General features: G+C 36.9%; 1 protein-coding gene across 6 annotated transcripts in view; it reads right to left on the minus strand.

The window, feature by feature from the left end:
* LARP4 (La ribonucleoprotein domain family member 4) overlaps positions 1-14,035 on the minus strand; it is a 67,579-nt gene that overhangs the window by 16,497 nt on the left and 37,047 nt on the right. For all 6 annotated transcript variants that reach the window (XM_018047796.1, XM_018047798.1, XM_018047797.1 and 3 more), the window contains 2 exons: positions 10,597-10,707; positions 9,816-9,869 (listed from right to left, as the gene is read on the minus strand). In XM_018047796.1, the coding sequence (XP_017903285.1) occupies positions 9,816-9,869; positions 10,597-10,707 (165 nt within the window). The remainder of the gene's footprint in view (positions 1-9,815; positions 9,870-10,596; positions 10,708-14,035) is intronic.

Here is a 14,035-nt window from a genome sequence, read left to right on the forward strand (position 1 = left end):
GTTTGACAGGACTTAGTGACTAAATAACAAGGGAACCAACACATTATTTTGAAAATTGGTAATAAAAGCTAGAACCAGGCATTTATCATACATCATATATATAACCTATTACTAAGGGTAATGAATATGAGGGAAAGTATTTTGACTAACAAATGGAAAAAATATAGAACAGAAATAGCAACAGATAGCAACCCTTAATGAATTAATGTATCTAGTCAACGATTAGCAACAGCTAGTATACCAGAGACACAATGACACTATGTGTTTTTGTTCTCTCTGCTGCTCCAAAATCAAGTCCAATTCTGATTAAGCCTCTAGATCTAGCTACCAATTTGCATGAAATAGAGAGGACAAAGACTGTTAAAACTATGCTTAAGAATATAACTAGCCAACTAAAAAGTGGGCTGAGAACCTGAATATACATTTCTTTAAAGATATACAAATGGACAATAAGCACTTGAAAAGACACTCAACATCACTAATTCCTGAAGGCACAGAAACTGAAACCACAAAGCAATACCACGTCACATCCACTAACAAGAAACAGAAAACAGTGAAGTGCTGGAGAGGATACAGAGAAACTGGAACCCTGTGCACTGCTGGCAGGAGTATAAAATGGTACAGCTACTGTGGAGGGCCCTCAAAAAGTTGAAAGTAGAATTACCATATGATCCAGCAATTCCACTTTTGGGTATATATACACACAAGAACTCAAAGCAGAGTCTTGAAGAGGTGTTTGTACACCCATGATTCATAACAGCATTACTCACACGAGCTAAAACATGGAAGCAAACCCAAGTGTCTATCAACAGATGAATGGATAAGCAAATTCTGTTATATAAATACACTGGAATATGTATCAACCTTAGAAAGGAGGAAAATTTTCAATATGCTACATGGATGGACCTTGAAGACGCAATATTAAGTGAAATAAGCCAATCACAAGGAGACATACTATATGATTTATTTATATGAGGTAAGCAATCAAATATAGGCTGAGGGGGTTGTCAGGGGCTGGAGGAGGGGAAAATGGGGAGTTATTAACAGGCAGAAAGTTTCAGTTTTACAAGAAGAGTTATGAATGGATGGTGGTGATGGCTGTACAACAAAGACAATGTGTTTACTATTACTGAACTATTAAATGAAATGAGAATAGTTAAGACGGTAAATTTTATATGTATTTTAACACTATATGTATATACACACACACACACATAGCTAACTTCCTTGGTTACACAGTGGTAAAGAATCTGCCTGCTAAAGCAGAGTACACAGGTTGGGTTCCTGGTCTGGGAAGATTCCACATGCCATGGAGCAATTAGAAGCCTGTGAGCCACAGCTTCTGAGCTGGCATGCAGTCAACTACTGAAGCCTGTGGGCCTAGAGCCTGTGCTCCGCAATAAGAGAAGCCACAGCAATCAGAACCTCATGCACCACAATGAAAAGCAGCCCCCGCTCACTGCAGCTAGAGAAAGCCCACTTGCAGCAACAAAGACCCAGTGCAACCAAAAGTAATAGATTAATTTTAAAAACAGAAAGTTTGAGTGTGTGTGTATATATATACACACACACACAAATAATAAATTTTAATTTATATTATTATGGACACTGCCTGCAGCTTGTGGGATATTAGTTCCCAACCAGGGATTGAACCCGTGCCCCCTGCAATGGAAGCATGAAGTTCCAACCACTAAACCATCAAGGCATTTCCTACCTGAGGCTTTTTTGTTTGCTTTTTCGGTCATGCTGTATGGCATGTGGGACCTCAGTTCACCAACCAGGGATCAAACCTGTGCCCTCCAGTGGAAGCATAAAGTCTTAACCACTGGACCACCAGGAAGTCCCATCACCACATTTTTCAAAGATAGAAAACAGATTTAAAAGGACAGTCCACTAAAAATGATGTAACCAAGGAACAAAGATGTGTAAGAACAAGTAACTAGATAATCAAGTTGCAGTACAGGCATACTATACTTTTATTGCACTTTGCTTTATTGTGCTTCCCAAATATTATGGTTTTGTTTCTGTTTTGTACTATATTTGCAAACTAAGGGTTTATGTCAGGCCTGCATTGAGCAAGTCAATTGGTAAAATTTTCCCATCAGCATTTGCTCACATTGTTAAGAGTTGATTCATAATATTATATTAGCTTCAAGTATATAAAATAAAGGTCCAGTTTAAAAAAAATATTTATTTTTGGTTGCACTGGGTCTTCACTGCTACAAGTGGGCTTTCTCTAATTGTGGTGAGTGTCTCTGCATGACATTTTGGTAATTCTTCCAGTATTTCTCATTTTGTCATTATTGTTAAACTCGTTATGGTGATCTGTGATCCTTGATGTTACTATTCTAACTGTTTTGGGATACCACAAACCACGCTAATATCAGGCGACAAACTTAATCAATAAATGTGTGTGTGTTCTGGCTACTCTACCAATGGAGTTTTCCTGTTCTCAATCTCTCCCTGGATCACCCTACTCCCTGAGATACAACAATATTGAAACTAGGTCAGTTAATAATCCTAAACTAGCCTCTAAATATTCAAGTGAAAGGAAGAGTCACAGCTCTCTTACTTTAAATAAAAAACTAGAAATGGTTTTTAAATTATTTATTTGGTTGTTCCTGGTTTTACTTGTGGCATGCAAACTCTTAGCTGTGGCATGTGGAATCTAGTTTCCTGATCAGGAGTAGAACCTGGGCCCCTGCACTGGGAGCATGACGTCTTAGCCACTGGACCTCCAGGGAAGTCTCTAGGAACAAGTTTAGTGAGGAAGGCATGCTGAAAGCCAAGAAAGGCCGAAAGCTAGGCTTCTTGTGCCAAACAATTAAGTCAAGTTATGCATGCAAAGAAAGTTCTTAAAATAAAAGAGTTCACACAAATGATAAGAAAGCCAAACAGCCTAATTGCTGATGTGGAAAAGTTTCAGTGATCTGGATAGATGATCAAACCAGGCACAACATTCCCTCAAGCAAAAGCCAAATCCAGAGCAAGACCCTAATTCTCTTCAATTCTGTGAAAGCTGAGAGAGATGTGGAAGCTACAAAAGAAAAGTTTAAAGACAGCAGAGACTGGTTCATGAGGTTAATGAAAGAAGCTATCTCTATAACATCGAAGTGCGAGGTGAAGGATCAAGGGCTGATGTAGAAGCCGCACCAGGTTATCCAGAATATCTAGCTAAAGTAATAAACTTTCAAATACCTCAGGACTTTCATAGCTAGAGAAGATAAGCCAACGCCTGGCTTCAAGATTCCAAAGCTTAGAAGGACAGGCTGACTCTCTTGGTAGGGGCTAGTGCAGTCAGTGACTAAACCTGAAGCCAATGCACATTAACCATTCCAAAAATCCTTTGACCCTTCAGAATTATGGTAAACCCACTATGGCGAAAAAGAACTAAAGAGCCTCTTGATGAAAGTGAAAATGTTGGCTTAAAACTCAACATTCAGAAAACTAAGATCATGGCATCCGATCCCATCACTTCATGGGAAATAGATGGGCAAACAATGGAAACAGTGACAGACTTTATTTTTTGGGGCTCCAAAATAACTGCAGATGGTGACTGCAGCCATGAAATTAAAAGATGCTTGCTGCTCCTTGGAAGAAAAGCTATGACCAACCTAGACAGCATATTTAAAAACAGAGACACATTTAAAAGCAGAGCTTGGGATTAACGTATACACATTTACACATATATACAGATTAACATATACACCTTAGCCAACAAAGGCCTGTCTAGTCAAAGCTACGGTTTTTCCAGTAGTCATGTATGGATGTGAGAATTGGGGCTATAAAGAAAGCTGAGCACAGAAGAATTGATGCTTTTGAACTGTGGTGTTGGAGAAGACTCTTCAGAGTTCCTTGGACAGCAAGGAGATCCAACCAGTCCATCCTTAAGGAAATCAGTCCTGAATACTCATTGGAAGGACTAATGCTGAAGCTGAAACTCCAATACTATGGCCACCTAATGCAAAGAAATGATTCATTTGAAAAGATCCTGATGCTGGGAAAGATTGGAGGTGGGAGGAGAAGGGGATGACAGAAGATGAGATGGTTGGATAGCATCACTGACATGATGGACATGAGTTTGAAGAGGCGCCAGGAGTTGGTGATGGATAGGGAAGCCTGGTGTGCTGCAGTCCATCAGGTCACAAAGAGGTGGACACAACTGAGTGACTGAACCAAACTATGCCTATGTTCTATTAATGAAACAACAAAGCTTAGAAGATAGCACAACTGTTAACAACATGGTTTACTAAATATTTTAGGCTTACTGCTGAGATCTACTGCTCAGTAAAAGATTCCTTCCAAAATATTACTACCCACTGACAATGCAACTGGTCACCCAAGAGCTCTAAGATAATATGACAGAGTTTATGTTGTTTTCATGCCTGCTAACACAACATCCATTCTGTAGCCCATGGATCAAGGGGAAATTTTGGCTTTCAAGACTTAATTATATAAGTTTTACTATACATTTCATAAGGTTATAGAGTAGTTGCCAGATATAATGATTTCTTTGATGGAGACGGGCAAAATCAATTAAAAATGTTCTAGAAAGGATTCACCATTCTAGATGCCATTAAGATTATTCATCAAAAGAAGGCAAAATACCAACATGAACAGGAGTCTAGAATAAGTTAATTCCAACTTTCATGGATAACTGAGCAGTTCAAGACTCAAGTTTACTGGAAGAAGTTAACTGTGGATGTGGTGGAAACAGCAAGAGAACTAGAATTAGAAATAGAGCTGAAGATGGAACTGGATTGCTCTAATTTCATGATAAAACTTAAACAAATAAGGAGTTGCTTCTCATGGATGAAGAAAGAAAGTGGTTTCTTGAGATGGAATCTACTTCTGATGAAGATGGTGGAAGACTGTTGAAACAATAAGAAAGGATTTAAATATTATATAAACTTAGTTGTTAAAGTGGTGGCAAAGCTTGAGAAGACTGACTCTAATTTTAAAAGTTCTAGAGACTTCCCTGTTGGTCCAGCGGTTAGGAATCCACCTGCCAGTTGCTGGGGACACAGGTTCAGTCTTCGGTCTGGGAAGATTCCACATGCACGGGGCAACTAAGCCCATGTGCAACAACCACTGAGCCTGTGCTCTACAGCCTGCGTGCCCCAACTGCTGGAGCCCCCACACACTGGATTCTGTGTTCTGAACAAGAGAAGCCACTGTAATGAGAAGACTAAGTACTGCAACTAGAGAGTAGCCCCCGTTCACGACAGTGAAAGCCTACATGCAGCAACTAAGACCCAGTGCAGCCAAAAATAAAAATAAATAAATTTTTAAGAAATAAATAGAAAAGGCTAAATTATAAAAACCCTTGTTAGAAAACATAAGGTTAACATTTCATGATCTTGGATTTGGCGATGATTTTTGATGTATGGCACCAAAAGCACATACAACAAAAAAAATTAATTGAACTTCATAAAAATTAAAAACTTTTGTGTCTCAAAGGACACTTCAAGAGAGTCAAAAGGTAAACTACAAAATGGGAAAAAATACTTGCAGATCATATATCTGACAAGAGGTTAATATTCAGAATATACAAAGATCTGGTACAAATCAACAACAACAAAAATAACCCAATATAAAACATGGTCAGGGACCTCCCTGGTGGTCTACTGGTTAAGAATCTGCCTCCCAGTGCAGGAGATGCAGCTTCCATCCCTGACTGGAAAGCTAAGATCCTACACGCTGCCAGGCAACTAAGCCTGCACACCACAACTAAGCCTGCACACCACAACTACTGAGCCCTCACACCACAGCTAAAGAGAAGTCCGCGTAGTGCCACAAAGATTGCAAGTGCCACAATCAAGACCCAAAACAGTCATAAATTTTAAAATAGTTTTAAAAAATAAAATTAAAAATGGTCAAAGGACCCGAATACACATTTCTTCAAAAATGACATGAAAATGTCAAAGAAGTCCATGAAAAGATGCCCAATATCTTGTGTCACTAGGAAAATGAAACCCAAAACCATAATAAGATTCCACTTTTACCCATTGGCTTTATCAAAAAAGCAAAAATAAGTGTTGGCAAGGATGTAGAAAAATTTGAATCCTCCTCTATTGCTGGTGGGAATGTAAAAGGATAGTTTCTTTGGAAAACACTTATGCACTCCTCAACATGTTAAACATATAATTATCATGTTACCCAGTAATTCCCAGTACATACAGGAACTCAAACAGATAGTTGTGCAGCATTGTTTACAATAATCCAAAGATGGAAGCAACCTAAGCATCTTTCAGTAGATAATGGATACAAGAAATGTGGTATTTATACAGTGGAATATTATTCATCAAATAAAAAGTAATGAAGTTCTATACCTATGGCTGATTCATGTTGTTGTATGGCAGAAACCAACACAGTATTGTAAAGCAATTATCCTTCAATCAAAAATAAATTTTTTGAAAAAAAATCTTAAAAAAAGAGAAATGGATTATAAAACACACACACACAAAAAGTAATGAAGTTCTGATATATGCTCCATAGAGATGAAGCTTGAAAACATTATCCTAAGTGAAATAAGCCAGACACAAAAGAAAAAATATCACAGAACTCCATTTGTATGTGGCATCTAAAATAGGTAAACTCAGAAATACAGAGACTAGAAGGGAAGTTACCAGCAGCTGGGAAGAATGGGAAGTTATTGTTTCATGGGTATAGCATTTTTATTTGGGAGGCTGGGATGTTTGGGAACTTTGTTTCAGAGTTTTTATTCTGAAAAATACCAGTAACGATTGTACAGAGATGAGAATGTACTAAAGGCCACTGAGCTGTACACTTAAAAAGGGCAGATTGCATGTATGCATATTTTACCACAATAATAAAAAAAAATTGAAAGAAAGCATACATTGCAAATTATCTGTAAACAGAGCAACAACTTAATGTTTTTCCATGGAGATAAATGATTAAATCATGATACACGCAAACAATATTGTATGTATAACAGAAACAATGGTGAATGAAAAGATCCTGAAGATCTACTATGAGAAAACAACAGAAGTGTACACACTGTACATTTCCATTCCCATAAAGATAGACACAAAGAAGATTTCTAAATGCATGCAGAAAAAATTACTCTCTCATATTACCTACAGGGAAAATGACTGGAGGAATCTGAGAGAGGGAGATTTAATTAATTAATTTACTATGAATCACTTGACCTTCTTACCACATACAGGTATTACTTTCACAGTTAAAAATTCTGAAACAGTAAATATATAACAGAAATATATATAGAAGTAAACATATATACTATATACATATACTCTATAATATATACAATTTATATGAAATCCAAATAAAACTTAATTCTCAGTCATAAAAACTCAATTAAAACAGGAAGTACTGCCTCTTAATGAAATTATCCACAGCACAGGAGGGCAAGCATTGTTCACCGAATCCCTTTGTCCTCCAAGATCACTGCTTTTGAACCAGGGAACTTCAGAAATGAAAAGCATGCATACTTCAAAGAAACAAACCAAAACCTTAGGGGTAAACGACATGCCCAGATCAAAGGATGGATGGCTGAAAATAGCATCAAGGCCTGGAACATACAATTTCTTGCTCCTGCATGTGTCTTTCTGGGAGTAAGGTCATCTGGTTTTAATGAATGATATAAAAATTAATGTGAATCTCCGCAAGAATACTGCTTTGTTGTTGTTGTTCCGTCACTCAGTCATGTCTGACTCTTTGCAACCCCATGGACTATGTGATGGATAATCAAAAGAACCATACATGAAAACCAAAATGGCAGAAAAAGCAGAAAACTATTTATAGTGAAAGAAAGGAAGGAACAAAGGGACAAATTTACCACTAAACCTGGGATCTCAGCCAAAGCAATAAGCTATAAGATACAGGAGGTATACGGAATAATCAAAATAGTGATTATTTACTGGTGAGATCTATCAAGCAAGTAATCCAAAAGGCCCGACAAACTAATAGATCTAAGGAGTTCAGCAAGGCTGCTACAAATGAAAACATTTTTGGAAAAAATCACTAAGTTACCAAGGAGAGGGAAAAAAGCAGTAAAAATTACTTTAAGGAAATAAGAAATACAACAGACTTGAATAGAGAAAATATAACATAATAAAGTTACCACAATAAAGAATAATTCAGGGTAAAACTGCCAAATGTCCCCAATATAATCAAATAATTAAATGTAATCCCATTAATTCCAATAAGGTTTTTGTTACTATTGGTTGTTTGTTACCATTAGACAAACATTCTAAAATTCATATGGAAAAGTAATAGTCAAGATAATTCTAAAAAAGCACAAGAAGGAAGACTTTGTACAAGGAGAAAAGGATATTAGAAATCTATGGTAATTAGAACAACTAGAGATATATAGGATAGATACAACATTACACACAACTTGTGGAAGGACAGAGCACTTAGTAAGTACAAACACAACTGCCTTTCTATAAATGAAGGGAAAATGAAATTAGACCCCTGTCTTATACTATATATGAAGTTAATTTCAGATGTATCAAAGACCTAAATCTGACATATAAAACTTTGAAGTTGTTAGAAGACCTCCGGGAATATCCTAATAGCCTCAAGCAGGGAAAGGAAATAAGGAGAAGAGTATTACAGGTAGAGGAACTAGAATGGTAACTGGCAGATACCTTCATTCATAATATGAGAAGTAATACCACCATGGAAAGTAATAATACAGTAGTAGTGAGATTTAAATATGTCATGTTCTTAGAACAGTAAGTGAGATGCAACCTCTTAATAAATGTAAGCTTTTCTCACTCTGGTTCTTTCACTTACTAGTTATGTGGAACTGGGTATGTGACTCTAGTGCCTCACTTTCTTTACCAGTAAAAAGGAGGGTACCCACCTTACTAGGTTCTTGTAAAAATTAAATGAGTCTATACACACACCATGCTTAGAATAGACACTGATATACAGTTAAGAGCTCAGTAACAGTAAGAACAACACACCACATTTACAAACAATAATTACATATTACCCAGGGAACGTGGAGCTTGTCAAAGTAAGTGCATGTTTAGGATTCTATCTTAGATGGTCAAGTGAAGTGAAGTCACTTAGCCGTGTCCGACTCTTTGCGACCCTGTGGACTGTAGCCTGCCAGGCTTCTCTGTCCATGGGATTTTCCAGGCAAGAATACTGGAGTGGGTTGCCATTTCCTTCTCCAGTGGATCTTCCCAACCCAGGGAATGAACCCAGGTTTCCCACATTGTAAGCAGATGCTTTTACCATATGAGCCACGAGGGAAGGTTTGGTAATAATGTGGAGGATGGGCTTTAAGGAGGGGAAAGCTGAAGGCACAATAGTTAAAAGGCTATTCTAACCTCTCAAAAGCCTAAACAATGGCAATAATGACTGAAAGAAGTTTTGAAGTGGATTTTGAAGTGAACAGATTAGACATGTAAACAGTGAGCCAAGTATCATCAATGACAATTTCCAGGTCTCACAAATAGCTGAGTATTAGCATAGATGCAGTTAACTGAAATGAGATTGGAAATGGGGAATGTTTCCCACCTTCGTTGCTAAAAACTCATTCCTGCTTCTGACTTCTGAGACCTACAATTATCTTACACATTGTCAATCAGCATCTGACTAAAACTTCATGCTGTCTGAAGTTATACTTTCAGAAGTTATTGCTGTTTAGAAAGTATTTTGATATTCTATCAACTAATTTTCTGAAATAGCATTTCATATGAGTCAGAAATTTCTTTAAACTCATTATGTGATTTATAAAATGTTATTCATCTTTGTTAACAGACAACAAAAACTTTCTTGTCTGAAACTAGACTACTTAAAAAAATGTTTCTTACCATGATTGGCTTGCCCTGAAATGTCTTAACTTCTTCTCTTAAGTATTTAAAAGCCTGTTACAAAGCAGAAAGGAACTTTCATTAGCATTCAAATATTTCATTAAAGCAATCATTATTCTATTGAGAAGTTTAATATTACCAACTATCTCTAAACTATAAAAAATTCTGAAGGTGACCCCATTATGCAGATGATAGGAAATGAAAAAGCAGAAATGTAAGACCTCGGCTACAGTTAACATTTATTATGTAATGACTACTATGGATCACTACAGATAAAATGCACAAAATTCAGAAAAGACCCAAAATATCACTACATATCAATTTTAAAATAGGTTCCGAGAGCCTTCTAAGATGAAGAATTAAGACAAATCTGTGAGTGACTTAAAAATATTATATAAATTTTTGTTTCAAAGTAATTTTACTTATCTTTATATAAAACATGGTAGCAATTAAGAGTTAATATCATTATGTCAAAATTCCAAGAATCAGAAGTTATATATATTGCGGCCTACTATGTAACAGAAATACTAACTACTGAGTACATGTTAATTTGAAAACTGTGTGCTAATTTTTTATTGATAGGAAATGGTTCTTATGATTAAACAAAACTTTAGGAAGATCATCAAAAAGGAAACCAATGAGAAAGCAAAACCAAAAAAGTGAACAAAGTTCTCCAAAGTCTTGATAAACATTACTGTAAGCACACATTTTTCTCAATTAAAATACATACTCTCTCTTTTTCCACCAGCAGTTCAAATCAAAAGAAAAGCTTTCTTCTCACCTGTTGTGCATCTGTGTCTGACTGGAAAGTGATATACCAGTTGCTATTGTGCGCAAACTCACAGCTTATCACCTTGGGGCAGTTTTCATTTTTAAACAAAGCTTTTACTTCCTAAAAATGAAAAACTTCAGTTAGCCCTAAAAACATATCAATAACAGGCAGTTTTTCCTCTTCATGTCTTTTGGTCCTTTCTATTTCTTTACTTAGTAACAACTGTTTCTATCTTCTGCACATTTTTCTGTTGAGTAGGATTATGCTCTTAAAGAAGAATATGCACAGTTGTAGTGTAAACTATGTGGGTGATTTAGGGAAGGAAACTTATTCTATAATGAGCAAAACTGAAAAATTATTTACATCCTAATGGCAAGCTAAATCTTCCTTAAAGAAAAATCTCTGAAGTCCTATCATTATCTACTAAAATGGGAGAGGGGAGGGAGGGGTGGCAGGAAGGGGAAGGTCCTAGATTAGCATTTTCTAGGTGCTAACTATTTTCATGCATTTCTCCAGGCAAGTTTGGCCTTGGAGCCCAAAATGAAGCAGGGCAAGTTAAACAAAGAGTTTTGTCAAGAGAACGTGCTGGTCATAGCAAGCACCCTTTTCCAACAACCTAAGAGACGACTACACATGAACATTACCAAATGGTCAGTATCGAAATCAGACTGATTATATTCTTTGCAGCCAAAGATACAGCAAATGTATACAGTCAGCAAAAACAAGACCTGGACCTGACTAACTCAGATCATCAGCTCCCTATTGCAAAAATCAGGCTTAAATTTTAAAAAGTACAGAAAACCACTAGGCCATTCAGGTAGGACATAAATCAAATACTTTATGATCATACAGTGGAAGTGACAAATGGTTTCAAGGGATTAGATCTGGGAGACAAGAATGCCTGAAGAACTATGGACAGAGATTTGTAACACTGTACAGGAGGCTGTAACCAAAACCAGCCCCAAGAAAAAGAAATACAAGAAAGCAAAATGGCTGTCTGAGGAGGCTTTATACATAGCTGAGGGAAGTTCAGTTTAGTTCAGTCGCTCAGTCGTATCCAGCTCTTTGCAACACCATGGACTACAGTGTGCCAGGCCCCCCTGTCCATCACCAACTCCAGGAGTTTACTCAAACTCATGTCCATTGAGTCAGTGATGCCATCCAACCATCTCATCCTCTGTCATCTCCTTCTCCCACCCTCAATCCTTCCCAGCATCAGGGTCTTTTCAAATGAGTCAGTTCTTCGCATCAGGTGGCCAAAGTATTAGAGTTTCAGCTTCAGTGTCAGATCTTCCAATGAATATTCAAGACTGATTTTCTTTAGGGTGGACTGGTTGGATCTCCGTCTATCCAAGGGGCTCTCAAGAGTCTTCTCCAACACCACAGTTCAAAAGCATCAATTCTTCTGTGCTCAGCTTTGTTTATAATTCCAACTCTCACATCCATACATGACTACTGGAAAAACCATAGCTTTGACTAGACGGGCCTTTGTTGGCCAAGTAATGTTTCTGCTTTTTAATATGCTGTCTAGGTTGGTCATAACTTTTCTTCCAAGGAGTAAGCATCTTTTAATTTCGTGGCTGAAGTCACCAATCTGCAGTGATTTTGGAGCCCAAGAATAGAAGCAAAAATCAAGAGAGAAAGGGAAACTTACCCAACTGAACACAGTTTCAGAGAACAGAAAGGAGAGATAAGAAGGCCTTAAGTTAACAGTGCAAAGAAGTAGAGGAAAACAATAGAATGGGAAAGCCTAGAGATCTCTTCAAGAAAACTGGAGATATAAAAGAACATTTCATGAAAGGATGGGCACGATAAAGGACAAAAATGGTAAAGATCTAACAGAAGTCAAAGAGATTAAAAAGAGGTGACAAGAATACACAGAACTATACAACAAAGGTCTTAATGAAGATAATAACCACAATGGTCTGGTTACTCACCCAGAGTCCCTTATCCTGGGATGTGAAGTCAAGTGGGCCTTGGGAAGCATTACTACAAATAAGGCTAGTGAAGGTGTTGGAATTCAAGCTGAGCTATTTCAAATCCTAAAAGATGCTGCTGCTAAAGTGCTGCACTCCATAAGTCAACAAATTTGGAAAACAGCGCTGGCTATAGGACTGGAAAAGGTCAGTTTTCATTCCAACCTCAAAGAAGGTCAGTGTCAAAGTATGTACAAACTACCATACAACTGTGCTCATCTTGCATGCTAGTAAGGTTATACTCAAAATCCTTTAACCTAGGCTTTAGCATATATGAACTGAGAACTTCCAGATGTACAAGCTGGATTTAGAAAAGGAAGAGGAACCCCATCAAACTGACAACACACACCAGATCATACAGAAAGCAAGGGAATTCCAGAAAAACATCTACTTTTGCTTCATTGACTACGCTCAAGCCTTTGAATGGAGATTGCCAGGAGAATTATAAACAACCTCAGATATGCAGATGATACCACTCTACTGGAAGAAAGTAAAGAGGAACTAAAGATCCTGTTGATGAAGGTGAAAGAGGAGAGTGAAAAAGCTGGCTTAAAATTCAACATTCGAAAAACGAAGATAATGGCATTCAGTCCCATCACTTCATGGCAAACAGATGAAGAAAAAGTGGAAGCAGTGACAGATTTTATTAGATTGACACCCATTGATTTCTACCTTCAAAAATCTATCAATACTCTTCAGATATTTCCAGTTCCTTCAAATAGTATAATGAATTTAGTTAAATCTTAATATAATCTATTATTTTTTATCCTTTTATCATTCTTTAGAAAGAATAATATTCATAGATTTACTTTCCCAAGTATAAGAAGTCTGGATATAAACAAATCAAAATTTATTCCACCTGACAACAGTCTTTCAGGTCACCATCCAAATCTCCTCAATTTAATTTGAATTTTACAGACTATTGCCAAGATCAACCCTCTCTGGCTATTTTAGTCATCTGTACTTCCTTTACTTTTTTTTAAAATGAATAGTGTGTTGCTTTCTTTATCTGCTGTTTTTCATCTGTATAAGCACTCTATGTATGCAGAATGAGTTATATTAACTACAGAAATAATAACAATGGCTAATGTACCTAGTATTGCTCAAAGCTCTTTATATAATAACTCAATTCTCATAATTTCATTTGTTACTACTATCCCATTTGGAACTCTGAATGCAGGGTTTCAAAGAATAGCAAAGAGAGATAAGAAAGCCTTCCTAAGTGAACAATGAAAAGTAGAGGAAAACAACAGAATGGGGAAGACTAGGGATCTCTTTAAGAGAATCAGAGATACCAAGGGAACATTTCCTGCAAAGATGGGCACAATAAAGGACAGAAATGGTATGGACTTAATAAAAGCAAAAGATATTAAAAGGTGGCAAGAATATACAGAACTATACAAAAAAGATCTTAATGACCCAGATAACCCTGATGATGTGATCACTCACCTAGAACCAGACATCCTGGAGTG

This window comes from Capra hircus, chromosome 5, assembly GCF_001704415.2.
Source record: "Capra hircus breed San Clemente chromosome 5, ASM170441v1, whole genome shotgun sequence".
Classification (NCBI taxonomy): Eukaryota; Metazoa; Chordata; class Mammalia; order Artiodactyla; family Bovidae; genus Capra; species Capra hircus.